The sequence below is a fragment of the Ahaetulla prasina genome, chromosome 8 (genome assembly GCF_028640845.1).
Source record: "Ahaetulla prasina isolate Xishuangbanna chromosome 8, ASM2864084v1, whole genome shotgun sequence".
In the NCBI taxonomy this organism is placed as follows: Eukaryota; Metazoa; Chordata; class Lepidosauria; order Squamata; family Colubridae; genus Ahaetulla; species Ahaetulla prasina.
Window position 1 is genome coordinate 48,775,559 of NC_080546.1, and position 16,605 is coordinate 48,792,163.

Consider the following 16,605-nt stretch of genomic DNA (forward strand, 5'->3'; position numbering starts at 1 on the left):
CATTTCTTGGTCCATGTATTATTGAAACCCTGGATTGCAAAATCCCAAGCATTATCTTACTAAATGAGATAAGTGCACTATTTAGTCCTTTAAACATTCTTTAGTGTTCACTTTCTGATATTGAAATATTGAAATCCTTTCCCAGCCCATTGGCTACTATTGTGTTTTATCTCCTTGTAAACTACAACAGCCATTTTAACTGTATAAACCTGATGAGATTTTAAACTATTTGCAGTTTGTGATCAAAACTTCATTTATTTCATGTTTATGGATGATTTTGTACAGTTCTTCTGTATACCATATCTTAATTTTTTTGTCCAATGGATCTTTGTTTTTTGTCTTCTATCATGTTCACCTATGCATTAAAGATTCCCTTGATTTCTGTAATTTTCTTAAACAAATATATTCTCACCTGATAGTCATTTTGTTCCTGTGCATTGCTGAATTAGCTATAACTTGTACCTCTTCTTGTTCTTCTCAGTAAATGTTGGGAGAATTTTCCTTAAATCTTTGTTGCCTTTTGCTTTCCATCTTTCTTCACCTGATTCTGATATATCAGCAGGTAGCCATTTTACCTTCTTTTCACTTTTGTATTTTGGAATATTTTTGTTATAATAATAGCCTTTATTGTCATTGTACATCATGTACAAAATTGTTTGCTTTGTCTTTAACCGTAAAGCAGAATTCAGTATTGAATTCTTATTTATTAAATGTATGACGTCCATATGGTTTCGATATGACTCTATGGGTTCTGTTTATCAAATCTAGTCCATTAAATCTGTTCTTTATCTTCAATGCACACACATATGAAATATAAATTATACCATATATTGTTGGCTTGATGATTTTGTTTGCCTTTTTTTAGTTTAATTGGAATCTTGCAAGTCATTCACAATCAATATATTTGGTTGGTTCCATGTACTAATGGTATTTGTATGGAGTATGTTGTCAAATCCTCCTCCAATGAATCATTTTGATCCCCTTCTTCATCTATTTTGCCATACTTCTGGGAATAAAGTTTCCCAACGATATAGCTTCTAACATTATTGGGTTCATAAACCTCTTCACCACATAAAGGTGTGTGATTAAATATAGGCACTTAAATGTCTAAACTGATAGTATTACTTAAAGGATGTTTTTGTTAAATGGAAAGATTGTGTTGGGTAAAGGTAAGGGAGCAATATCTTATAGACACATTAGACAATCTTGCTTATATATTAAAGTTTGAACTAGATACAAAACACAAACACACTAATATAATAGATGCCTGCTGACAAAACAGCTATTCTGCTCCAGCTGAAACTTCTCAACTGTAACCAAAATTACCACCAAATTAATTTTGAGGTCAACCTGCTAATGCATGTCGAACTTCCAAATATGTAGAAAGAAAATTGAAAGGCCAATGTAAAAAAATGAATCCATACGGCCTACACACAAAAGAATGTGCATTTCTTTAGCTTGAATCAGATGTTTGGGATTAGCAACTCAGTCTTTCTCATTAGATAGTAAACAGTTGGAAAACCATAGTCAATATTGATGAAGTCTCTGAAAAACACAATTGGCAGCTACATTTATTGCAAGCTCAACATAATCTCCTTTAATCAAATATCAAGATGCTTAGAATAGCAGCAAAAGTGAAATACAAAACAAACTGACTTCTTTCAAGCGCTACCTTTCATGTTGAAGCTCGGAAGCAGTTATGCCATTTTATCAAGTACCGGGAAAAACACGATAAGGTTCTTTTTTCACCTTGCTGTTTGCACTAATCATGTGACAGGAAAAGATAACACTTTTTTCTTCTTTCTGTATTGCTATTATGGAAAGTTAAATATATTCAAAGAGTGTTGTTCAAAGTACATTATTCTACTTTTAAGTATATCCTGCAATCTAATCATTTTCTTTTTACTTCCTAGAACATGTTCAGTAGTATTAAACAAATATATAGGTGAAACAATCTTGTCCATTTTTTTTAAAAAAACTCAAAATGCAACTAATTATTATGCTCATATAAGCACTGGAGTAACTAGATATTGTCTAAGAAGTATACAATCTCAAAGACTGTATGTTTTGGTGACATTCTTCAGTTCAGAAAGATAAGGGGAAAGCATTCCTAATTTGAGAATGACAATTTGCATGTTTACAAAGGAGTTATTATTACATCACATCAAGCTGGTATTTCAATGATAGCAATGGTCTCAATGGAAAATCAAAAACAGAAATGTATGTAACTAAAAAATCAGTGCACATTTATATCTAGATCAAAATTCTTTAGTCTTATAAATTCAAAGAAGGATTATAAAAATGAACATGCAGAAAATGATAGCTAATATATTTTGTGCAGTATTTTAACTGCACAAAATTTTAACTTGTACAGTATTTTAACCCCAATCAACATCTAAAAAGAGACATACAATAGGCACCATATAAATACCACCACACACAGAATAGCCCAAAGCACACATTCTGCTACAGAGAAGTTCCCTGAAGATGGGCTCCAGCATGAGTCCGAAAGATCAGAAGACTAAACCTCCGTTCCTGGTGACCAACCCATATTGGATCCTGCAGTATTTTAACTCAATAGCAATGCATGGAAATTCCTGTACTTCTGTAAAGCCTGACTTTGTTCCCTAAAAAGCCCTTCTGGATTTCTAATGTGCATGCAATACAGAAACACAAAAAGCCTATTTTTGGAATGTTCCCACAGCTCAGGACAATTGATGTTCTATAAGAGACTTTTGGCCCACAAAAGTCAAGCGGGAATCCTCTATCTCCCTGAAGCTGTGTCTCCTGCAGCAAATAGCTATTTAAAGCTCTACTGTTCTATGCTTCTTTTCCTTGAAGTTTTTTGCCAGTGAAAAAATACATTCAACTAGCAAAGTCAGCTTCAAGAGAGCAACACCTGCAAAATGCTTCAAGTCCTCAAAACAGCTGCTCTTTGAAAATCACTTAACATCAGTTGGTGGCTTTAAGGAAGAAAGCATTCTAGTTTCTACTTACTGAGTTCATCCAATCAGATAGGGAGAAGGTTGGACAATAAAGCAAACCTCTGGTGGGATCTAATTCCCCATACTTATTGAGTATGTCAATGGTTAGAAAGAAATTAAACCCAAATACAGTAGATCTTTTCAATCTGTTTTGGATGCAACACATTCATGTTATCACATTTTTCCTAAAAACATTTGTGGATATTTCTATATAAAAACATTATATAAGGTCTCAATATCTACAATATTTCCACAGGTACATCTGTGATGAAACAGAAAGCATATACATCCATAATAATTACATTAAGAAGCATTATGATCATTATCAAGCAAGCAAGCCTACAGAATCTGTGACCTGTTCGTTCAAATATAACCTATCGTGTCTAAGCAGGATAGTTTGCCAGGTGCTCAATATCGCCCCCATGTCCCTAGAGACCAGATAGTCCCTATTTTTTAAAAAAAACACAAAGCTACAACAATGTTTATAATATCTACATATTTAACTATATTAATATTATACAAATATTTTAATATATGTTCTCAGAACTTCCCTGAAAACAATTCAAACATTTGCTTAGCTTTATTTCAATCTACAGATGTTAGAAGTTAGCTAGAACACGGTCCCCGGGCTGGCACCGGGCTGCAACATTCCAGAAACTGGGCAGAAACAACCCATCTGTAGTATGCAGGCAGCACATGAAATCACGCCCCCTCTGGTCCACGGAAAAACCTTTCTCGGGAACTGGTCCCCGTGCCCCAAAGTTGGGAGCCTCTGAGCTAGAATAACAATGGTATCTTCAATTAAGCTGGATTCTTGTATTTAACTATATGATTAAAATGAACTTTATTCTGCAGAAAAAATCTTAATTAGGCAGTCTTAAGAAATACTAATACATAAGTAATTGCAGATCTGCTTTCTTTCTATTAACAAAAAATTAGCCTGCAAGTCCTACTGTAATTAACTTCATTATGAAGACATCCAACTTGAAAGGAAGTTCCATCACATTCACTTCAAGTTCATATGTATTCAGAAGTTCAAATTTCATGTTCAAGTTAACTGTTGATATTACTTTTATAATTCATAAAAATATAAAACAGAAAAATAAAAACATGGAAAATTCACAAGGATGTACACAAACACACACACACATATACATGACTGAGTTCTAGGCCTTCTTTTACGTATGAAAGCCATCTGGATGACTTTGGATCAGTCCTTTTCTCTCAGACCAACTTATTGCACAGGTTTGTGGTTGTAGGGAAAATAGACAGGCAGGAAAATTAGGTAGGTTTGCTATCTTGAATTATATAAAAAATGTGGGATAAAATATAATAGTCATAATAATAATATTCCTTTTACTGTTAGGATTCACTATATAAATCTACATTTGCTAAATAAATATTTTTTTTACTTTTTAGATATAAATTGTAAAAGAATGCAGCCTGGTGTTCATGTCAGAAATGGATTAGAAATGGACCCCAAAGAAGTAATTTAACCCATTCATTGATACACGGTTGTGAGATGGCTGCTTAAAATAAATTGGATAAATTCACAAGTAATTTCTTCTGGTTGCTCTTCACTACTGCATCTAAATAGAACTTCTCCACTCAGGGAAAATACTGTATAACTCTCAACATTTGCAGTTGGTGGCAGAATGGTCCTGACAGTTATCTTAGGAGATTCTGATTTCTACTTTTTTGGGGGGAAGGTGGGAAGGGACTTTCAGACACTGTTGACTCCTGGGAAGTCTTTGGACAATTCCCTGCAGTTTTCTTGACAAGATTTCAGAACCTCTTTGCCCCTGCTTTCTTCCTAAGGCTGAGTAACAATAACTGGGCCAAAGCCACTTAGTTGGCTTGGCACCTAAGGCAGGACTTGAACTCTTTTAAGTTCCTGGTTTCTAGCCTGAAGCCTTAACCATTGCACCAAACTGGCTCTTTCTGGCTTGTACACAGCCAGAAGCAAAGGAGAAGCATGCTTCTGCAGGTCTAGGAGAGAATTTCAAAAGCTAAAAGCTTCGGTTACGAGCTTCAATTGCTGAGGTCGCTCCTGCTATGAGACTTATCCCTTTTTCTTAGTGAAATACTGTATTGACTGAATTCAATTGCATTGCAGAATTATAATAGAGAAGAGCGGCCAGTTCTCTCTTTAATTGGGCCATTCTGTGCTAGACTACTCGGTGGGCCTGAAGCAGCCAACTACTTCTTATGCCCTTATTAGCTCAGAATATGCAGAGCAAAGGAAGGCAAAATTACTGGGAATGCGTTGTGTTAGTAGAAAGCCTCCGCAACCATCACTGATTGCTTCCGAAGATACAATCCAGATTGCAATCGCAGGCACCTCACGATGCCAACCGGCAGAGGACTGCACTGCAGCCCTGGGCAACCCGGAGCCGTCACAAACAGCAACTCCCAGATAAGGAACCTGCGGGGATGACAGGCAACCGTCCAAACGGAAGGAGGGACACGAGGCCAGCCCGGGCGGGAGGGGTAGGTGGCATTTGGAAGCAGAGTCCCTCGTCTCGCGCTTGGCAGCTCGTGGAAGCTCTCGCGATGTTTCCCCGCCGCGGCTGCTCTTGCCGCCTCAGCACCTTCGCTCGCCCTGTCACTCCGCGGACCCGGCTCTATGGCGGCGCTGCGAAGTCTCTTGGGCTGGCGCCGTTGTCGTCTCCCACCGGAGGCGGCCCCTCGCCGGCCGCTGTGGGGCTTGAAGGCCGCCGGCTCCGGCCGCGAGGGCACCCCGAGTGGGCTGAGCATCGCGGCCGCGGGGGCTGCTGGCGGGGCGCTGGCTTGGCTCGCCTGCTATCATTACTACGACCGCCGGCCGCACCAGTCGCCCCCCGCGCTGGGGCTCGGCAGCCGGAGGGAGCGAGGAGAAGCCTGGCCGCCGAGCCAAGGCCGAGGACTGCAGCCCTTCCCTGTGGCGGCCGCTGCCAAGGAGATGATGGTAGGTGTCGAGGGACGGGCGTGTGTGTGTGTGGGGGGGATACACGACGTAGAGGGCGAGCGCCTGCCTTGGCCCGCCCCTTCTCCCTTCCCGCTACAGAGGATGGATGGGTGGATGGTGGATCCTCCAAGGATGCTGTCGGGAAGCCGGGACAGAGGTCGCCAATGCTAGCCTTCCCATTTTTTTTAAAATTCTCTCCAGCCGTCCTGGGTGGGGGAATTGCTCAAGAGGGACGCTCTCTGCACGTTAGTTCTCGGCCCTCTTAAAGTCCCCTCTGGAGAAGAACAGGCGTTGGGCACCATCGGTGAAATCAGTGCAAGTTACAAGTCAGGATCTGGAGTCGAGGCAGGGGCTGGTTTTTTTAATGTAATGTTTCTTTATTCGTGTCAGAAGCACCTTCAAATTATAGACGTACAACCTTCAACATTGAGCAAGTAAAAGAGATATAAGATATAGCACCTGTAAAAAGTAATGTAAAATAAAAAGAATTAAAACTAAATGACATTTAATGATGATGATGATGTTATCCATTGAGTCGTGTCCGATTCATGACAATTCTATGAGCCAGGTCTTTCCATGCCTTCCAACCTTGCACTACTTTGAGTTTTTCTATGCTCTGGCTGGTGTCAGCTTTTACGCTGTCCAGCACTGTATTCATTGACGGCCTGGCATTTAATGTTGAATGTTCTTTAGTGTGGCAAATACTTTCTGGGTTTAGTAATTGCTGGTGCAGGGCTCACTGTTTTACTGTTTTCAGTAGCATTTTTGTCCTTTTTTGTTTTGCTCAGCAGTTCAAAATTAAAAACATAAAGAGAAGAGTAACCATAAGAGGCTGAAACAACAATTCTGGCAATTTTCAGTAGAATGACAAGGGGTTAGAGTTGGAATGATGGAGTGGCAAGAATGAAGGACTGTATACATTATAAATACAATGATTGAAGTGAATGGGCTAAGACTGGTTCATGGATTTTTTCTGTGTATAATGCTTCTGAAATAAAACTTGATACATCATTATGACTTGGACAAGGGGATAGATGGGGAACTCATCAAATTTGCAGATGACACCAAGCTGGCAGGAATAGCCAACACTCCAGAAGATAGGCTCAAGTTACAGAAAGATCTTGACAGACTTGAACATTGGGCGCTATATAACAAAATGAAATTCAACAGTGAAAAAAGTAAGGTTCTACATTTAGGCAAAAAAAAACAAAATGCACAGGTACCGTATATGTGGTACCTTGCTCAATAGTAGTACCTGTGAGAGGGATCTTGGAGTCCTAGTGGATAACCATTTAGATATGAGCCAGCAGTGTGCAGCAGCTGCTAAAAAAGCCAACACAGTTCTGGGCTGCATAAACAGAGGAATAGAATCAAGATCACGTGAAGTGTTAGTACCACTTTATAATGCCTTGGTAAGGCCACACTTGGAATATTGCATCCAGTTTTGATCGCCACGATGTAAAAAAGATGTTGAGACTCTAGAAAGAGTGCAGAGAAGAGCAACAAAGATGATTAGGGGACTGGAGGCTAAAATATATGAAGAACGGTTGCAGGAACTGGGTATGTCTAGTTTAATAAAAAGAAGGATTAGGGGAGATATGATAGCAGTGTTCCAATATCTCAGGGGTTGCCACAAAGAAGAGGGAGTCGGGCTGTTCTCCAAAGCACCTGAGGGTAGAACAAGAAGCAGTGGGTGGAAACTGATCGAGGAAAGAAGCAACTTAGAACTAAGGAGAAATTTCCTGACAGTTAGAACAATTAATAAGTGGAACGACTTGCCTGCAGAAGTTGTGAATGCTCCAACACTGGAAATTTTTAAGAAAATGTTGGATAACCATCTGACTGAGATGGTGTAGGGTTTCTTGCCTGGGCAGGGGGTTGGACTAGAAGGCCTCCGAGGCCTCTTCCAACTCTGTTGTTATATTGTATTATATTATTATATTATTATTTTTTCTGCCCTAGATTATGGGAAACTACAATATTTGCCTACATTAATATTTTTAATCATGGGCAAAATATATGTAACCACAACCATGCATACATGGACACAGAAACATTCTACATTTTGGTCCTCCTAATACTATAATGTGGACACTTGCTGCAAGTGAAATATTTTGGATGTTTAAAATATGTTGATGGCAGGCAGAAAGCATGATGGTATCATGACCTGACCGCTACAATTTTCTGATGTGAAACTACTTTCCATTGATCTTGCTGGTGCTGATTTTTTCCCACAAGCCTTAAATTCCTAAAGTTGTGGGATTTTGTTATTTACATAGTTACAGAAAAGTAACTATGTACTGTTAATGTTTCATTTTTCTGCATATACAATCACTACACGCGGGGCTGGCTTAAATTTTATTGATTTTAAATTATCTATTATTAATTTTAATGGGCTTTTAGTTTTATATATTTTAAAGTTTTTTAGGCCAATTATAAAATAAGTTTTTTAATTTGTATTTTAAATTGTATATTGTATTGTTTGTTTTTATTTTTGGCTGTACACCGCCCTGAGTCCTTCGGGAGAAGGGCGGTATAAAAAATCGAATAAATAAATAAATAAATAAATAAATACACAAAGAATGCTTAATATGCGTATAGTTTGTAGCACACTTGCTGTCTGTATTAGCACTTTCTGATCCTATAATCAGATGTTGAACGTTACAAGTAGTCCTTGATTTACAACCATTAATTTAGTGCTACTCAAAGTTACAACAGCACTGAAAAAAGTGATTTACAGCCATTACTCATATTTCTAACTATTGCAGCATCCACACAGTCATCCAATCAAAATTTGGGTGTGTATTTATGACAACTGCAGTATTCCAGGGTTCTGTGTTTATCATTTGTGACCTTCCCAGCTGGTTTCTAACATGCAAAGTCAATGGGGGAAATCAGATATGTTTAACAACAATATGATTCACTTTCCTTCAGTAACTCATCTAACAACCATGGCAAAAAAAGGTTGTAAAATTGGGCACAACTCAGTTAACAACTATTTTGCTTAGCAATGGAAATTATGATCCCATTTGTGGTCCCATGTTACATACATTAGTCATAATGTACCAATGTACTAAGTCTAAATGCTGGAATGTGCACAGTTCCCTTATCTACTAAAACAAACTAATTTTTTATGCATTATTACAAGATCTTTCACGATCTTTGGCTGAACATGCAGTGATATCTTATTATGAATGTTATTATTTTAGGCTTTCATTTAAGACTACAAGGTCAGTTCTCCAGACTCAAGTTGGTCTTTATTAGAATGCCCTGGCTCTAACAACACATTCCTAACATTTTTATTACTTATATTACATTGCTTTTAGGATCCTCAGCACCTTAGCTTTAAATAATCTGACAGCCAGTATATAACACTTTTATTTTTAAATAACTGATTTCTAATCTTTTGTCCAATTTCTAAGTGATACAATTTTTACTTTTTTCTTGCAATTTAAAAGTCAGAATGAATGGTTTATTTTTTTGTGACGTAGTGTCACACTTTCATGCTTAAAATGACTCATCAATTTCCCCAAATCAGGCCAAAAATTGCAGGGCACACCACTTCTTATCATCAGGATACCTCTTGTAGCCTAACTAATAGGAACAATTAGGAACAAATGGGAGATTCGGAACAAATAGGAACAAATGGGAGATTTGTAAAGTAGCTTATTAGCTCTAAAGTTTGATGATAAAGCAGCAGAAACACCACAAGAATGGCAAACATGTGATCTTCAAATGTTCTTAAATTCCAGCTGCCAGCATTTCTTTCTATTGGCTACCTTAGCTTCAGCTAAAAGGAATTGTGATTCCATTTCCTCTCTCTCTAGTCTCTATGTTTCCATCTGATAATTTGAAAGCTGCCCAGAATTGTTAGAAGATTAAATCAGTCTATAAATGCCATAAATTTATTTGTTAAATCAACCTGATTTTTTCCTGATTTTTCCACATATTTTATATAAGGCATTTTGCTTGATACAGTTTCTTAAAAAATTGAATATAAGTCATGAAATTCATTTTTGTAACTGTAAAAGTGGGTCTTTGAGTCCAAAAGTTCCATCATTACAACATGAATATGAAGTCTACATATTGCCCATAATAAGCATGAAACAATTTACTTTCTCCCTGTTCTTGATTATACTTTTGCTGATAGTATTAGTGTTTGAAATTAGTTTTACATGTTACACATTTTTTACTACATCCCCTACTATGTCTGAGCTTCATTCCAGTCCCAGTAGAGATGTAGTCAGACCAGTTAGGATATGTAATTATTCTACTCCTTGTCTTGTTAGTCAAGTCCCATGGTGATATTCAATTTCAAGTAAAGAAGATAGTCATCTATTTCTAACCTTGTCATGTGAATCTCTGATGATTTGTCGTTGTTGTGAATAAACAATTTCTGTCCTTTTGATTAAAATTGTAAAGAACCATAAATAAGATCATGGAGAAGAAATGTGACAATTAGCAAAACATGAGCCCAGGAAAGGCAGAGAATGTAGACAAAAATTTAAATTGACTCTGCATTAACTGTTGTTGATGTAAGACAAAGGAAGGGAAAATATTGCCTTCAAGCATGGTGTTAGGTCAGGTAGGTCTTTGAGGTAGGTCAGGTCAAGAAGCAAACTCCTTAGGAAATACTGGAACTTTATTTATAGATTCTGCTACAGACTTTTGAAAACCTGACAGTGTTTTCCCTCCATCTTTCTTGTACCAGAGAGAATCAAGATAGAGCCATTTTCTTTCTAATATTTCTTCCTGGCCTTAATTCATGTTCTATTGGAAACATTTTTATTTTGATCTTTCAAATGATGTATAATGAAGAAAATTGAGGGGGTTTGTCATTTTTCAATACTTTTTCATGTTTTTTCCATTCTAAATTGTAGATTGCAATTCAGATTTTTGTAACTTTAAATATTGTCACATTTCATAATTTTAGCCTAAACACAGATTGCTTCTTTTGAATTTATTTATTAAATTTATATAGCCACCCATCTCCCATATATGAATCTGAATGGCTTTTAAAAATTAAAAATAATGAGAACAATAAAAGTATAAATAGAAACAACAAACATACAACTATATTAAAGCCACTATTAAAAACTCAATTCAGCCTACACACATAATCACAGTTATCAGGAATACATCCCATTCAGTAAAGCTACTGGAAAAGCTCACCATTACCTCTATCCCCCAAAGCACAGTGATCCAGTCAGGACTTCAGGAACTCTCTAAAGGCCAGAAGGATAGGAGCCAATCTTAATTCCAAGGAATGATATTCCAAAAGACCGGTGGCCTGGCAGGAAAGGCTGCTGGATCCTGTCAGCTGACAGGCTCTGTAACATGATTCTCCTTCCAGATCTGATGGGACAGATAGATATAACTGGGAAGAGGTGATTCCTTAGTTTCAGTCAGGAGTCTTAGGCTGTTTTATAGAGGTATTTTAATTATGTCTTAATTTTTTATTTACTAGAATAGAATAGAATATAATTTTTATTGGCCAAGTGTGATTGGACACACAAGGAATTTGTCTTGGTGCATATGCTTTCAGTGTACATAAAAAGAAAAGATACCTTCATCAAGGTACAACATTTACAACATAAATGATGGTCATAGGGTACAAAATTAACACTTAATGATACAACACTTAATGATAATCATAGGATACAAATAAGCAATCAGGAACAATCAATATCAATATAAATCATAAGGATTACCAGCAACAAAGTTACAGTCACAGTCATAAGTGGAAAGAGATTGGTGATGGGAACGATGAAAAGATTAATAGTAGTGCAGATTTAGTCAATAGTTTGACAGTGTTGAGGGAATTATTTGTTTAGCAGTGTGATGGCCTTCGGGAAAAAACTGTTCTTGTGTCTAGTTGTTCTGGTGTGCAGTGCTCTATAGCGTCGTTTTGAGGTAGGAGTTGAAACAGATTATGTCCAGGATGTGAGGGATCTGTAAATATTTTTACAGCCCTCTTCTTGATTCATGCAGTATACAGGTCCTCAGTGGAAGGCAAGTTGTTAGCAATTGTTTTTTCTGCAGTTCTAATTATCCTCTGAAGTCTGTGTCTTTCTTGTTGGGTTGCAGAACCAAACCAGACAGTTATAGAGGTGCAAATGACAGACTCAATAATTCCTCTGTACAACTGGATCAGCAGCTCCTTGGGCAGTTTGAGCTTTCTGAGTTGTGCAGAAAGAACATTCTTTGTTGTCCTTTTTGATTAAAATTGTAAAGAACCATAAATAAGATCATGGAGAAGAAATGTGACAACATGCATGAGCCCAGGAAAGGCAGAGAATGTAGACAAAATTTTAAATTGACTCTGCATTAACTGTTGTTGATGTAAGACAAAGGAAGGAAAATATTGCCTTCAAGCATGGTGTTAGGTCAGGTAGGTCTTTGAGGTAGGAGTTGAAACAGATTATGTCCAGGATGTGAGGATCTGTAAATATTTTCCAAAATGTACATTATATATGTACTGTTTATAAATATTAAGCTATTTTGTTTGCTTAAAGAGCTGAATTGACAATTGTAGGTATATTCATATTAAATAAAGTTATATCAACTCTAGATAATCTTAAGCATCCTCACTGTGAGATGAAAGGCCACTATCTTCCTCTGCATGGTTACATGTGTTTGTCCTAAACTAATCAGTGTGGAGTGCTACCTTAATCATCTTGAGAAAAGACTGAATTTTTCTCATCTTAAAAGAAGATTGAATTCTACAGATGATAAATTATTACCCAATTTGTAATAGACTACATGATAAATATAGACTACATGATAAATATAGACTACATGATAAATATAGACTACATGATAAATATAGACTACATGATAAATATAGACTACATGATAAATATAGACTACATGATAAATATAGACTACATGATAAATATAGACTACATGATAAATATAGACTACATGATAAATATAGACTACATGATAAATATAGACTACATGATAAATATAGACTACATGATAAATATAGACTACATGATAAATATAGACTACATGATAAATATAGACTACATGATAAATATAGACTACATGATAAATATAGACTACATGATAAATATAGACTACATGATAAATATAGACTACATGATAAATATAGACTACATGATAAATATAGACTACATGATAAATATAGACTACATGATAAATATAGACTACATGATAAATATAGACTACATGATAAATATAGACTACATGATAAATATAGACTACATGATAAATATAGACTACATGATAAATATAGACTACATGATAAATATAGACTACATTTATCTGGTGAAATGAACTGTGATCCATGAAAGTTTTTATAGCAAGAAATCATCCTTGCTATAAGTACAAATGGTGTTTAAACTATAAAATTGATATTATTTTATTATTATTTTTATTGGCCAAGTGTGATTGGACACACAAGGAATTTGTCTTGGTGCATATGCTTTCAGTGTACATAAAAAGAAAAGATACCTTCATCAAGGTACAACATTTACAACATAAATGATGGTCATAGGGTACAAAATTAACACTTAATGATACAACACTTAATGATAATCATAGGATACAAATAAGCAATCAGGAACAATCAATATCAATATAAATCATAAGGATTACCAGCAACAAAGTTACAGTCACAGTCATAAGTGGAAAGAGATTGGTGATGGGAACGATGAAAAGATTAATAGTAGTGCAGATTTAGTCAATAGTTTGACAGTGTTGAGGGAATTATTTGTTTAGCAGTGTGATGGCCTTCGGGAAAAAACTGTTCTTGTGTCTAGTTGTTCTGGTGTGCAGTGCTCTATAGCGTCGTTTTGAGGTAGGAGTTGAAACAGATTATGTCCAGGATGTGAGGGATCTGTAAATATTTTTACAGCCCTCTTCTTGATTCATGCAGTATACAGGTCCTCAGTGGAAGGCAAGTTGTTAGCAATTGTTTTTTCTGCAGTTCTAATTATCCTCTGAAGTCTGTGTCTTTCTTGTTGGGTTGCAGAACCAAACCAGACAGTTATAGAGGTGCAAATGACAGACTCAATAATTCCTCTGTACAACTGGATCAGCAGCTCCTTGGGCAGTTTGAGCTTTCTGAGTTGTGCAGAAAGAACATTCTTTGTTGTCCTTTTTTGATGATGTTTTGCGATATGATAGAACCTAGAAATTTGAAGGTTTCTACTGTTGATACTGTGTTGTCTAGTATTGTGAGAGTTGGAAAAATGGAAGGGTTTCTCCTACAGTCTACCACCATTTCTACGGTTTTGAGTGTGTTCAGTTCCAGATTGTTTCGGTCGCACCACAAGGCTAGTCGTTCGACCTCTCGTCTATATGCGGATTCGTCATTGTCTCAAATGAGACCAATCACTGTTGTGTCATCTGCGAACTTCAGTAGTTTAACTGATGAATCGTTGGAGATGCAGTCATTGGTATACATAGAGAAGAGAAGTGGGGAGAGCACACAGCCTTGGGGGGCTCCTGTGCTAATTGTACAGGTATCTGATGTGATCCTGCTTAGCTTCACCTGCTGCTTCCTGTTTGTTAGGAAGCTTGTGATCCACTTACAAGTCTGTTCAGGTACCTGTAGCTGGTTTAGCTTAGTTAGAAGAGTGTCTGGAATGATGGTATTGAATGCTGAACTAGCTTCTAACTCTAGCTTCTTAAGCTAGAGTTAAGAATTTATTGTTGCTTATAAATCACTTATAGACACATTTCTCGTACTAGTCTGAGACCACATTCTACTGGCTTATCTATAGATAGTGAGAAGTTCCAATTAGTTCTGGCTTCCTATTGAATTTGATTTTGTATGTGGTAAGAGTTTCTTATGGTATTATATCTTCTGCATAGAAATTCATAGTGTTTTGAACTTGTCCTCCCAGTAGGATGTAATGTGGGCCTTGCTGCAAACTTTAAATGCTTTTTTCCTGGCACCTGACCATAATTTTTACTCACAGTTAGATAAATACTATTTTTAAAACAAATATTTTAAGAATTTGCCAACTGCAAATTACATTTGCTGGATAGATTGTTTTTTTTATTTTTTTAAAAAACTGTCTATTTGGAAAGAAGTATCAAAGCTGGATTTGGGTTAGTTTACATCCAGGGCAGCTGTGTCAGTGGAGTCAGAAGTGTTTTTATTTTATAAACATCAATATGAACATCTAAGCTATAAGAGGTAATATGCACTTCATATTACTTTATGATTCTTACAATAAATATTTTCCAAAATGTACATTATATATGTACTGTTTATAAATATTAAGCTATTTTGTTTGCTTAAAGAGCTGAATTGACAATTGTAGGTATATTCATATTAAATAAAGTTATATCAACTCTAGATAATCTTAAGCATCCTCACTGTGAGATGAAAGGCCACTATCTTCCTCTGCATGGTTACATGTGTTTGTCCTAAACTAATCAGTGTGGAGTGCTACCTTAATCATCTTGAGAAAAGACTGAATTTTTCTCATCTTAAAAGAAGATTGAATTCTACAGATGATAAATTATTACCCAATTTGTAATAGACTACATGATAAATATAGACTACATTTATCTGGTGAAATGAACTGTGATCCATGAAAGTTTTTATAGCAAGAAATCATCCTTGCTATAAAGTACCACAAATGGTGTTTAAACTACCGTAAGTGGGGCGTGGCCATGACCGTGGTGGGGTAAGGACCTTTCCTTCACTTCACAGGGCTTAATAATGAAGATTTATGAGGATTAATGCTGTTTGGAATGCACCGTTATGGATGAAAGTTAATAAATCATGAAGTGGAAGTGTTAATAGCCCAGCAGACTGAATTTAAAACTGGTAGGTCATTTGAAACTGCTTGAATTAAGGAGTTTTTACTGCGTGGAATGACCGAACTGGCAGACACGATGAGTTTGGAATAAACTGCTGTCTTTTGCTTTCCTTATTATAATTATCGTGTTCTGTGTTAAATGCTGAGGCTAAGGAATATCAAAGACTGAATTTGCTAATGAGAAGAATTTTAATTGAAGAGATCGATCTTTTGTGCTGGACTGACTAGCTGAAGAAGATTTTATTAGGTGGATAATTTTTTTTTATTATTATTTTTCTTTTGAGAGGAAATTAATAGCTTGTTTATATTATAGAAAACAAAAAAAGGACTTTGTTTTGAAGTTCAAGCTGGTTTTTTTTTTCTTCTCTGCCGACGTGGAGAAAAAATGGCGCTGATTAAGCTGTGAGGTAATTGTGTTTCTTTGTGGAGTGAATATGACTCATAAGTTACTGATAAGCTACTAACGAGTGCAAATAAGCCGTTTCGCTTCAATTAAAAGATTGTCGTCCCTTGATCTTCATCAAGACCCTCTGTAAAATTGGTTTGACTGCTGTCCTTTGATCTTCACTAAGACTCTTTGAAAAATTGGAATCCCAGTTTGAGAAATTTTTTTGTTTTTTTGTTTTTTTCAAAATGACTCAACAACTTTCAGAAACGCAGCAAATTGCTGCAGCTTTAAATAAAATTTGGGGAAAAATAGCAGGACTATCAGTGCGTATAGATAATTTGACATTTAAACTGACATCTGAAGTGCAAAATTTAAAGCAAGAGATGAATGATAACTTTGCTAAACAAAAAGAGGAAATGATAATGATTAAAGATGAAATGGAGCAGCTGCATGTGCATGAGGCAAAAGTAGATCGGCAAATTG

At 36.3% G+C, this 16,605-nt stretch overlaps 1 protein-coding gene across 3 annotated transcripts in view; it reads left to right on the plus strand.

Moving 5' to 3' along the window:
- The first annotated feature begins 1,410 nt into the window (after nt 1-1,410).
- MICU3 (mitochondrial calcium uptake family member 3) overlaps nt 1,411-16,605 on the plus strand; it is a 69,189-nt gene continuing 53,994 nt past the window's right edge. The window contains exon 1 of one of the 3 annotated variants that reach the window (XM_058192975.1): nt 1,411-5,931. In XM_058192975.1, the coding sequence (XP_058048958.1) occupies nt 5,611-5,931 (321 nt within the window). In that variant the 5' untranslated portion in view covers nt 1,411-5,610. The remainder of the gene's footprint in view (nt 5,932-16,605) is intronic. The other 2 variants (XM_058192976.1, XM_058192977.1) reach the window with 2 other exon arrangements.